The sequence below is a fragment of the Leguminivora glycinivorella genome, chromosome 13 (assembly GCF_023078275.1).
Source record: "Leguminivora glycinivorella isolate SPB_JAAS2020 chromosome 13, LegGlyc_1.1, whole genome shotgun sequence".
NCBI classification, from domain to species: domain Eukaryota; kingdom Metazoa; phylum Arthropoda; class Insecta; order Lepidoptera; family Tortricidae; genus Leguminivora; species Leguminivora glycinivorella.
The window spans coordinates 4,208,645-4,221,511 of record NC_062983.1 but is presented as its reverse complement, the minus strand read 5'-3'; the positions used below and the strand labels follow the sequence as shown (position 1 = coordinate 4,221,511).

The following is a 12,867-nucleotide window of genomic DNA, read 5'->3' as shown; positions in this document are numbered from 1 at the left end:
TTTAATAAAGACGCTTTCACCAAAAAAACACATTTTACAAGAAAATTAGAAGCACTTATGTCCTTTTAACGCTCAGGTGCACAAAGAGTTTTAATATAAGACTGCCCGAGGCTTGAGAGGCATCTTGTTTTATTACGGCCCTTAAAACCTGGGCCATAAGATTGATATTAAAAAAAGTTATGCAAATACAAGTGACGCATCACGTTTTTATGACGTCATGGCAGTAAAAGGTTTTTTGTTAAGGTTAAACTAGGAGCATGTGGTTGTGAGTTGTGACATCAAACGAGGTTTTATGTAACATGTTCAAATTTTTGGCTTCATTATGTGATGTAATTTTGTCTACGCCCGAGCGCGGCATGAATAAATTATATAGAAATATCTTATTTGCAGCTCAAGGTGGAATATGATAATGTACCTAGTTATACTATCATTATGTGTTGGTAACTTGCCACAATTTTTGAGAGTTTTTAATGATTCACGGTCATTTTCATTAAACTTATATTGACCGGGTTATAGACCGTGATTACGTTTTTGATATTTGACGAGCTCCCGATATTTCAACGCAGTTGCATGCATCATGATCACGGAAAACTGAAGAAGACGGGTAGATATCAAAGTTGTGTACACCGCGCGCGATCTACCCTCCATAATTTTTAAATAATTTTGATTACTTTCAACCCCTTAATTGCCAAGAGTAGCACCGAAACTTGAGCAGTTTCATGTGCTCTGCCTATCCAGTTTGGGAATACATTCCAGTTTGTAGTGTAAATGCAGATCGTTTTGGGAGTTACACTACAATTGATTATGTAATTTCTGATGAGAAGATAAACATAATTTCGACTTGTAACTATCAAACAAATTAATGTAGGTAAAGAATTAAATTGTTATCATGAAAAATCTAAATCACCTTAATACGATAATATCGTTAATACTATGATAACCTAAAAACCTTAATATGATTTAATTTGCTGTTATCTACGAAGAAAAGTAGGCCAAATGTGATAAACTAGCCTAAGAATTGATGAATGAGTTACAGGTGTATAGGTTCGTTCTGTTTTCAACACACTTGCTCGCAATTAAGATTTTTATGAACAGCTGATTTTTTTAATGACACTAATGCGGTAATGGATAACCCGATAGAATATAGCCGAATTTTACGTTTTATCAAGTTTACGTTCCTCTCGAAGTTTTCCTGCACCGAAAACCGGATGGTCATTATCAAATGACATTTCGCACAAATTTGAGTTACGAAATACCCAAATTTTCCCAGTAGCGGAAAACTAAAAAAAATGTGTCCCTTCGCGAGAAAAAAGTGAAATTTCGTAATGTGGAAATTAAAAGAGGGGTATTTCAAAATTATTTATTTTGACATTAAAACACAAAAAAGAGTTTGAAGTGAAACATCTTATGCAACTTCAGTGTTAAAAAACGTTTAATGCTCAGTGTTGCCAACTCCAATTTTGAAATTGGAGTTGTAGATTTTTTTGTTTTTTTTTGTGTACACAGTCATATTAAAAATAAAAACGAAAACTAACTTAACCTATATATTCAATAACTCAAAAAAATCAACAACACCAATTTCAAAATTGGAGTTGGCAACACTGAGCGTTAAACGTTTAACACTGAAGTTGCATGAGATGTTTCACTTCAAAATAAAATAAGTACTCCAACTCTCAACTCCAACCGCAAACTCCACAGACAAACTAGTTCTGTTCCAGAGTTTTGTGGGACTATATGTTAGATATAAGTTTGTCACTGTATTTTAATAACAATTAATAAACAAAAATAATAATAAGAAAACCAAGCTAAGAATTAACCGTTAAAAAAATATTTGGTACACCCTGTAATCTTGTCTCACCGATCAGTGTGCTACAAATCTAATTTAGTCTTATCGAATGCAGTTTATCAATTCGACTAACTATTAACAGTAAGCTTGATAGATGAAATTCATGTGATTGATAAATTAATTGATCCATGCCCAGATTACAGTTTTTACTTTTTTCCTTAACCTGAATCTTATCCTAAAGAAATAAAGTAAAACTCTAAGAACAGTGTATCTGTTGTTATTTACAATTATATAATCCAAGTTTCATAACTTTGCAAGATAATGAATCATTATATATAAGGAATAAAAAATAAGCCTCGTTCAGTTCAGTCAGAAGGGTCAAAATGAAGCAAAGTTTGGTTTTGTTCGCTTTAATAGCTGTCGGGAGCGCTAGTACTTAATGCATTTTATTATTTACATTATTAGATGTTAATTATAATAAGTGTTTTTGTTGTTGACAAACAAGCATACGGCCGGTTGCAATCCCAGACGCCTCGGGAACCCTTGTCAGGGAAGCTCATTTTGTAATCGTTCGCGATCGGTGTTCGTAATAGTCATGTGGCCCTCTAGTAAAAAATGATTTTTTGTGATAATTTGAGAAGCACTTGATATGTAGAAAATATTTTTTAAACTAGAGCTCCACATACTCAGAAATCTAAATCTATGGATTCCAAATTTAATCAAGACGTCAGTGCGTGTTCAGATATTTTTAAGAATCTTGGCTGCACTAACATATCTAATTGTCACCTTTTAGATCTTGTGATGGCTGGTGGCTCTGGTTTACTCGTAAATTAATCCTTTGTTTTCTTGTTTTTACAGGCATATGGGAAGGCGGATTTAGAGGTAAGCAATGTAACTATTTATTAAGATGCTCTTGAAAGTACCAATGCTCAATACGCTAATGCCCAGTAAATGAAACTCTTCTGTTTCATTTATTAACAATTACTTAATGTTTAAAGAAGCATCTAACTACTGCTTACTTATCGAGCAATTGTACTTGTACGTAACAGTTGGTTTCAACTTATCCATATCTGTGACCTTGATTGATTTGTGTAATGGCTACACACGTTAGCAGTATTTGGCATAAAGTATCATCAAATGAAGTGACAAATTATAAAAATTATCCAATCAACCTTTTTACCTCAATCTCCTTAACAACAGTCTTGATAAATATTTCTTAAATGAACAAAACACAAGTGCAGGACATTGATGTATGTACATCAATGTCCAGGGCAGCTTATAGGTGATAAATGTTTATCACCTATAAGCTGCCCTGTTCATTGACAAATTAATAATATATAATAAATTTGCAGTAAGATTCGACGTCGGCGACGACATAGGCGGTAGCTTCTTCTACGATATTCCTCGCACGCTCACGGACGCCGTATCCAATGGATGGGTATCACAGACCCAACCAGACGGTCTGCCAGTCAAGTCTGTCTCCATGTATTGCTACTCTGACAACATCGTCTGTTGCTTCTATGATGCCAATGGTGATGTTGCTGGCATGCAGGTTGCTGTAAGTTTTTTTTTTAAATATGGATATAAATTCAGACTGATTACGTCTGAGTGACGGTCAGTCCATCACTTATGTCTCCATGTATTTGTAGATTGCTACTCCGACAATGTCTGTTGTTTTTATGATGTCATTTGTTGTAGCTGGTATGCAAATTGGATCTGCAAGTTGCACCTATCTCCATGTACTGATAGTCTGTTTTATGACAATATTGTGGACCGTTCTTTGATTGGCTGGTAGATTCGACGGATTGCTTATATAATAAATAATATATGTACCTTCTTTGATTTTGGTACTTTTTTAGTAAAATGGTTCGTCTTCCGGACTCCGTAATATCTATTGATTTGTAGCGACATTGTCAGATTGTATAATATAAATATATTCATAAATTTTTCAATTCCGTCGATTACATAATAAATGTATAGGTTTGTTAAGTAAAAAATTTTCTAAAACATGCTTTTGTCTGTAACCGATTAACATTGTTAACCGATTGATTTCTCCTATAGCTGCCAAAAGACAAATTCACCCCTCACTACGAAGACATGGATGCAGTTGGATTCACTAACTGGGCAGTTGATAGTGTTGAATACTATACTCTGCAGCAGTATTTTACCACTGAAGGTAATATGCACACGCAAACTATTTACGACTGTTTTCCCAAAAAGGCGGGTAGGGATTCAGATTCAGATTCAGATTCAATCATTTATTCAATGGTAAACACAGTTAATATACATAAGTATTATATAAAATTCTAATAAGTGTTGAGATTTAAAAAAAAATGTAACTCTGGTTTACCACGAAATGGTCCCGCCTCAGCATAAATGCTGACCCGGGGGTGAGTGGCGGCCCGCAGTCTGCGTCGGGATACCATCGGCATCGCGCGTGCTCAATGAAAATGCTCCTCGTTACGGAGCGAAACATGTCGAGCGACCTTCGACAATTTTACGTGAGTTACCCGATTTTACATGTTTAATATATCTCACAGTCGAGTTCTTTGACATCCACGACAGGAAAACGGAAGGTAAAATTCAACCAGTCACCACACTAAATTAGTGATAGTTGGTAATAGCAGGACCGGGACAAATGGCCGTTCATGATTATGTGTGATGATATGTCAACTTTCAGAAATCCTTAGTAGTCATGCGAAGCGGAATGAGAACAAGATTACTGAGAATGGCGGCGTGTGGGTCGTGGGAACCAACAAAGAGGTGGTATACATCTCCAACTCTACCACTGAGCTCGCTGGTGGAGGTGTCTTTACTGAACAAGCCTGCGCTCCTTGGATGGGTGAGTACAGAATAGGGAACTTGATAAGATGAGTAATTTATTTATTTATTTATTTAATCAAAAAGTAATACAGCATTACAGTTTACACCAAGGCACTGTGAAACTACAAAATACAAAACAAGACTTACAAAAAAAATAATACAAAAGACATACAAAAAATAAACAAATTAAACATTAGATTTGGGCGACGACGTAACAGCGTGGCTCCGTTGCGTCGTCTGACTCGGCGACTAATGTTTGTTGATATTCAATCGACACTTTTAAATGAAGTACGAGTAACAAACAAACCGTAACATCTGTCATTGAGTACTTAGCTCTAACGACAGCTTTCACACGCATTGCAGGACTTTGATGGCAACATTATTAGCAGAATCCCGTAAGAGTATCATGAGTGTTTTTCGTTCTTTTACTTCTGACTTCTACTTTAATTGACATAATCTCGTGTGACTCTTAAGAAATTCACGCAAAAGCGTTGTTACCGAAATCTTTATACAATTCATTATACAACGTTGGCTTTCTTCAATCTTTAAGACGCCTTGACATCCAGTTAATTGACCTTACATAAATATACCTAAAAATCATAAAAACGTAATTTGAGTGTTAGTTTAAGATTTCTATTGACAACTGGTCTGGCTCAGTCGGTAGTGACCCTGCCTGCTAAGCCGCGGTCCTGGGTTCGAATCCCGGTAAGGGCATTTATTTGTGTGATGAGCATAGATATTTGTTCCTGAGTCATGGATGTTTTCTATGTATATATTTAAGTATGTATTTATCTGTTTGTGTGTACATAATATATCGTCGCTTAGCACCATAGTAAAAACTTTGCTTAGTTTGGGGCTACGTTGATCTGTTTAAGGTGTCCCCAATATTTTTTTATTTATTCATACTTTTTCCTCAGGCCGCCACTACTACTACAAGATGGACTCCAGTGTGAGTTGCGACGAGCCCATTTTCCCCTGGTTCACCATCGTGGAGTCCGGTGAACTCATCGCTACAGGCCTAATGGTCTTCGGAGAGCTGAACCTGGACCTAGAAACTGGTGCTAGAAACTGGTTTGAGAATCCTCCGGAATCTGCTGTGAGGGTAAGTTCAGAAAAAAACAGTGTGTTCTATAACACTTTAAATCACCGTTTTGTACTTACCAATATTTTAAGACACGTACAAGTTGAATGCGATAAAATATTATTATTTTACATTTTGAGAATATTTACTTACACCAACTTACACTATCCTCCTCTTTACGTTATCCCGGCTCATGGGAGTCTGAGATCCGCTTTGACAACTAATACCAAGATTTGGCGTAGAAACTAGTTTTACGAAAGCCACTTCCAACACGAAGGAACTATGCCTTGTTGGGATTAGTCCGGTTTCCTCGCGATTTTTTCCTTCACCGAATAGCGACTGACCTATTAAATAACGTTTTGCATAAAATTTTCGAAAGACTCAGTGGTACGAGCTGGGGTTCGAACCCGCAACCTCCGGACTAAAAGTCGCACGCTCTTACCGCCAGACCACCAGCCCATATTTACTTACACTACATTTACTATGTTTTGTTTCAGGCGATCATTACTTCTGGTCCAGAGTGCCTTTACTTGTTAGCTACTAGCCCCGGACTTGTCACGATGCATGTCTACTATATCGACCAGCCGTGGCTGATTTCCTGCATTTAGACGGCGTGCGAACTCGCATGCGATTTAAGTTACATTGCGGGCTGTTGAGGTTGCATACAATTTTGCACAGCCATCAAATACCGCAATGTAATTGGTATATACGTAGGTATACTTATGTATAGATATAGAGGGTAGATTAGAACTAGTCTTGCAATAAACGATTACACCGAGCGCACGTCTATTATTTACCATTGGCGAACGAGGCGTGGTTTTTACTGTTATTTTGGAAATCAAGTAGTGTTTTCTGTACAAGTGATCGTAATTCAAGTTAAAAACAATGGGTGTCGGAAAAATACCAGAGTTTGACGTGAAAACTGGAAATTGGACCATGTACTGTGAGAGGTTAGAAATGTATTTCCTCGCGAATGACATTAAGGAAGAAGTGAAGCTACCAACACTTATCGCCGTAATGGGAGAGGACGCATACCACTTGTTATCAACGTTAGCAAGCCCCAAACAACCTTCATCTTTAACCCTCACTACCGCGCTAACCGGGTTTCGATCCCGCGACCCCAGGATCGAAAGTCGCAAGCTCTTACCGCTAGACCACCAGCGCTTCAAAAGGGTAAAACAAAGTTATGATAGTACTTAATAGGTGGCGCTAAAAAATCGAGGTACGAGTATATTAGTATGAAGTATTTAAATCCTATATACATAAACAATCCTTACTGATTGTTAATAAGGTCCCCAAAATCGACTTTGTCACAAATCCCCTCTGTCATAACTCACCTCAGTCTCCCCTATAAATATATCACTTCACTTCATTGATAAACACATCCACATCCCGATTCCAAACCATGAAAGCCAAAAGTATTTTTAAATTGTAATCCGAAAGGCATCCACAGCGTTTGTTTTGGCAATTAACTTTTTTTATTGCAATACTTCGCAAAGGAGTTTGTATATTTTGTGGCCCGTTTGACGTTTGTACGTAGCGGCCAGTGTTTTTAATGGACGATTTCAATTTTCAATTTGAAAATGGACGATCAAAACGTCTTAATGTTCTTAATGATCGCTATGAAACATTTAAAAAACTAAGAACTGGGGGGTTACCATGACGTACTAAAGACGTTCAGTTTAGGTTGAGAGAGAGGGACGGAGCTATGTAACTGCTATAGCTGTGTCCCTTTCTCTCAACCTAAACTGAACGTCTTTAGTACATCATGGTTACCCCCTGGTCTAAGTATTATCACAGTATAAGGTTGACTCAGTAGTTGTAGTTACTCTCCGGCAGCGGCGAAGCGAAAGGTACCTACTGCGTTCGAAAGCACGTGGTTGAACAAAATTACTATAAATGTAACTTGACGTCGCCCAAAATAAAATGTAGTTATTCAATACTAATATCTGGGCAACCGAGCTTCGCTCGGTTCTGTTTCGTATCCTTGACATGTGTCGCCATCTAGTTCAAAAATGAATAGTACCTACATCGAGCGAAAGAATTCTCAGCCTTAACAACACAACTACTCCACACGAGATGGCGCGCATTTCGCCACAAAAACTCAAATAGTGTATTTTTCTATTCGTTTTAGCCTTGACCTGTGTCGCCATCTAGTGTTTGCAATAAATAGTACTTACATCGACCGAAAGAATTCTGTCTTAACAGTACAACTACTGCACACGAGATGGCGCGCGAAGAAAAACGCATGAAAACTCGAAAATTCGCGTTTTCCGGGACCTAAGGATAAGTTACACCGATTTTTCACCCCCAAAAACCCCCACATAACAAATTTCTGCGAAATCGTTAGAGCGGTTTCCGAGATCGTCAGTGTAAATAAATATATATATAAATAAATAAATAAATAAATATACAAGAATTGCTCGTTTAAAAGTATAAGATTAACTATAAGTATTAGTATGATAATACCACATGATATCAGTCAGAAAACACAAAAAATATCATTATGCATTTATTCTTATCCACGTTTATCCAAATCCTCGTTCAAATCTCCTTGAGTTGCAGGCGTCCATAAGTTACGCTGACCGCTTTCCATCTGGCAGACCGTGTGCACCTCGGACACTGGCGATCAAATATATTGAAAGAGGCGCATTCCTAGCACACAGTCTTAGCTCGTGTAGGTGAACGCGTACTATGCTTGTATGAGAGAAATATGACAGGTCGACTGTTCGTGTTTTTGACAGGCGGTAACTGTGAGGTGACAGGTTGCCAGCCTCAGCCCACGCCACAATTTAACCCATATCCCACAGTCGACTTCTACGACACCGCGGGAAGAAAGGGGGATGTGAAATTCTTAACCACACGGAAATTAACGAGGCAATTTTAACTAAATTTATTTGTTATTCCATATGAAAAGAGTAAAAAAAAACCGAAATAAATTACACATATGAAAAAAAAAGTGACCAATGCCTCCAGTGCCTGAGGCTGGAATCGAACCAGCGTACCCTTCAATCGCGACAGATGCCTATTTCCGTTCGGCCACCCAGGTCACAGTTGCTGAGGTCGAAATTATCTCTCATATGAGTAATCTATACAAGGACTCGTAGCGCCCTCTGACCATCCCTAGGGTAAGTAGAACGGTATGGTTCTTGCCACCCATGTTGAAATATTTTCAATAGAATATAATTTGACTTGTGTTAATTAGAAATGAAAAGAGTCCCTGTAATCATTGCATAAGATAATTATGGTTACGGTAAAATTATCGATGAAACATTGACGTCTAACAACACGGAAGAAATAACTGACGATCACAAGACGCTGATTATAAAATGTATTTGATATTACCTGGTACTACTATCAACTTCCCTTATTCAATTAACAACTTTGAGCTCGCTCAGAGTATACAAATTGCCCTAATTGCCGTCTAGAACTTCAAAGAACATATCCTTAAATTGATACATATATCAATTCTCAGAGTTCCTAGCCAACGTCACAATCAAATGTCAAAATTTACCCTTCGTAGCTATAGGTATATCTATCGCTCTTGCATATTGGCGCGACAGAGTCAGTCTACCTTTCTACGGCGTTTCGGTAGCATTTCGCGTCGCAGAAAATTAAGTGCCATTCGGCTACAAGGCCAAGTCACTCATTTAGCTTATTTTGAATAAGATATCGCTTCGACACACGTACGTCTTTCTTTCAAAAGGTCGTAACAGACTTCATTTACTTACATAAATATGACCTTTTGTAGAACGCCGGTGTAGGAGATGTCACCTAAGAGGTCTTTAAATGGAAGGAAAATATTTTTGTTATTTTTTCCTTAGCCGTTCGCGGATGCTCGGGTATGAAGAGGTGCTTGTCTTCATCTTGTAATAAAACGGGAGATATACTTTTAGTGCTACTCGCGAGTACTTAGGTTTTATAAGGTTTCTTAGTGAGATATGAATGTGGAGATTTTATTAAGAAAACGTTAAAAGGTTTAGTACGTATTTAGTCTTCATTAAGTTTTCAAGTAGATAATGAATTGTGGAATATGGGTATGTATCAATCAATATGCCCCTAATATTGGGGCCTGTTGACACATGACACACACTAGTTTTTAACCCTCGACGCAATAACGACAGGGTGTTATAAGTTTGACGTGTATGTGTGTGTGTGTGTGTCTGTCCGTCTGTCTGTCTGTCTGTCTTTGTGTGTGTATGCCTGTGGCATCGTAGCTCCAGAACGGATGAACCGATTTAGATGTAGTTTATTGCATATAGCCCAATAGAGGTCAATCTACAAATGTGTGGGTTCAAGAACTTGCGAGAAGTCCTGTAGCGTCTTAAGAGTGAAAATGCTAAAATGGAAAGGAGCCCCCCTTTCAATTTGGGAATTTTACTAGTGTAAATAACCTGATTTATCGAAAAAATCGTCCATAAGAAAAACTCAATTAAAAGATACTGCGAAAAAATCTTTAAAATCGAGGTTCCGCTCTCGACTGTTTCCGCCTTCCAAAGTTAATCAATTGTAACGAAATTTGTAAATCTGAACAAAAATGAACGGACCGTTTAGTTTTTTTTGGCGAATTGTTACCAATATCGAGTATCACACCTTTTTTGCGCCATAATGAAAAAGGCCGTTTTTGGAAAATTTTGATTGGCTCTAGCGTCTATAAAAATAAACATAACAAAAATTCAAAACGGCCCGACACAGATAAAAATAATGATAATCTGTGTTGCAAAAAATAATCTTCAAAAAACCGGCCAAGAGCGTGTCGGGCCACGCTCAGTGTAGGGTTCCGTAGTTTTCCGTATTTTTCTCAAAAACTACTGAACCTATCAAGTTAAAAATAATTTTCCTAGAAAGTCTTTATAAAGTTCTACTTTTGTCATTTTTTTCATATTTTTTAACCATATGGTTCAAAAGTTAGAGGGGGGGGACGCACTTTTTTTCCTTTAGGAGCGATTATTTCCGAAAATATTAATATTATTAAAAAACGATCTTAGTAAACCCTTATTCATTTTTAAATACCTATCCAACAATATATCAAACGTTGGGGTTGGAATGAAAAAAAAAAAAACAGCCCCCACTTTACATGTAGGGGGGGTACCCTAATAAAACATTTTTTTCCATTTTTTATGTTTGCACTTTGTCGGCGTGATTGATATACATATTGGTACCAAATTTCAGCTTTCTAGTGCTAACGGTTACTGAGATTATCCGCGGACGGACGGACGGACGGACGGGCAGACAGACATGGCAAAACAATAAGGGTTCCTAGTTGACTACGGAACCCTAAAAAACAGGAAGGAAATAGTCGAGAGCGTTTGTATGGAGAATTGACCCCTCCTGTATCGTCTTAAATTCAGGTACAAATCGCCCGGTATATTCAATATCCTTTCTTCACTGTATCTATGATTAGGACGGTTAAAAAAAAATACAAGAAAAATATATTCTAAAAGTTCACTGACCCTTAAACCAGTACAATGTGACGAAGACGCATTAACACCGTTTTATTTGTCTCTCCCTCTGGCATTTGAGGGACATTATGTTTTTATGGTTGTCTTAGCTACGTTTCATGTCGCGATAAACCTCTGGAAGAAATTGAATAAAAGCTTTTATTTTTACGAAATTAAGATTAGCTGTATATTTTTGATGAAAAGTTGATGTGTGTTTAGTACCTATTTTTAATCCAGTTGTATAAATTAAAGTACATTAATCCAGTTGTATAATTTAAAGTACAATAATCTAGTATGTAGTAGTTTACTGTGTGGTGACGGGTTAAGAATTTCACCACCCCCTTTCTTCCCGTGGGTGTCGTAGAAGGCGACTATGGGATATGGGTTAAATTGTGGCGTAGGCGAGAGGCTGGCAACCTGTCACTGCAATGTCACAGTTTCGTTTTCTTTCAACCCCTTATTTGCCAAGAGTGGCACTGAAGCTTTAGTAGTTTCATGTGTTCTGCCTACCCCTTTATGGGATACAGGCGTGATTGTATGTGTGTATGTATGTAATCTAGTAGTATAAATTTGAAATCGGCAGGAGTTACGAATAACCTTTTCGCACGGGTAGCGTTCGACATTTTTCAGTACATGGCCAGGCCTACGTCACTCGCACACCTACCCGCTAGGCTGTTGCCTCGAGCTACCTACTGGCACGTACCTACTGTTCTTCTGAGTTTTACGTAGTAACTTATTAGTATGTATTAGTTAAATAAAGCGTAATTATTTGTCGTTTTGCGGGCAAGTGAAGGATCTATAATATTAGTAGCTTATTAATAATCTGTGACATGGCTCTTTGAAGTTTCAACTTGACAAGAAAACCGGCCAAGAGCGTGTCGGGCCACGCTCAGTGTAGGGTTCCGTAGTTTTCCGTATTTTTCTCAAAAACTACTGAACCTATCAAGTTCAAAACAATTTTCCTAGAAAGTCTTTATAAAGTTCTACTTTTGTAATTTTTTTCATATTTTTTAAACATATGGTTCAAAAGTTAGAGGGGGGGGGGACGCACTTTTTTTTCCTTTAGGAGCGATTATTTCCGAAAATATTAATATTATCAAAAAACGATCTTAGTAAACCCTTATTCATTTTTAAATACCTATCCAACAATATATCACATGTTGGGGTTGGAATGAAAAAAAAAATCAGCCCCCACTTTACATGTAGGGGGGGTACCCTAATTAAACATTTTTTTCCATTTTTTATTTTTACACTTTGTTGGCGTGATTGATATACATATTGGTACCAAATTTCAGCTTTCTAATGCTAACGGTTACTGAGATTATCCGCGGACGGACGGACGGACGGACGGACGGACGGACGGACAGACAGACATGGCGAAACTATAAGGGTTCCTAGTTGACTACGGAACCCTAAAAAGGACCTACCTACGTTACGAACTAGTTCGAAAAAACAACACCATTGGATATGTTACTTCTCACATGGAATTCATTAGGTAGATAATATTACATAATATGCTTTTTTTATTGCTTAGATGCCAATCGGTAATGCTCCTTAGCGAACGAAATGCAACTGGCCGTAGTCCTACTAATACGGTTGCTCTTTCGTATTAGTAACTACAAAATAAATATAAATAACTATTATACACTAAAAGCATAAACAATTGTACCTACTCTTGTGACAAAGGGCCCAGACGTCATTAAAATAATAAATTCAAAGCGATCTTATACCAAATA

At 37.4% G+C, this 12,867-nt stretch overlaps 1 protein-coding gene across 1 annotated transcript; it reads left to right on the top strand.

Annotated features, from left to right (window-relative positions):
• Positions 1-2,083: 2,083 nt before the first annotated feature.
• On the top strand, positions 2,084-6,469 carry LOC125232986. Its single transcript, XM_048138848.1, has 7 exons — positions 2,084-2,218; positions 2,645-2,668; positions 3,139-3,344; positions 3,848-3,962; positions 4,467-4,628; positions 5,527-5,711; positions 6,188-6,469. The coding sequence occupies exons 1-7, from the start codon at positions 2,170-2,172 to the stop codon at positions 6,296-6,298; spliced, it is 852 nt and encodes a 283-aa protein (XP_047994805.1). The 5' UTR covers positions 2,084-2,169; the 3' UTR covers positions 6,299-6,469.
• The last annotated feature ends 6,398 nt before the right edge of the window (positions 6,470-12,867 follow it).

Excerpts from the sequence above, each read along its gene's own strand:
- LOC125232986 (XM_048138848.1), top strand. The coding sequence starts at position 2,170 with ATGAAGCAAAGTTTGGTTTTGTTCGCTTTAATAGCTGTCGGGAGCGCT. Across the intron at positions 3,963-4,466 it reads GCAGTATTTTACCACTGAAG|AAATCCTTAGTAGTCATGCG; the intron begins GTAATATGCACA and ends GTCAACTTTCAG. Across the intron at positions 5,712-6,187 it reads CTCCGGAATCTGCTGTGAGG|GCGATCATTACTTCTGGTCC; the intron begins GTAAGTTCAGAA and ends GTTTTGTTTCAG.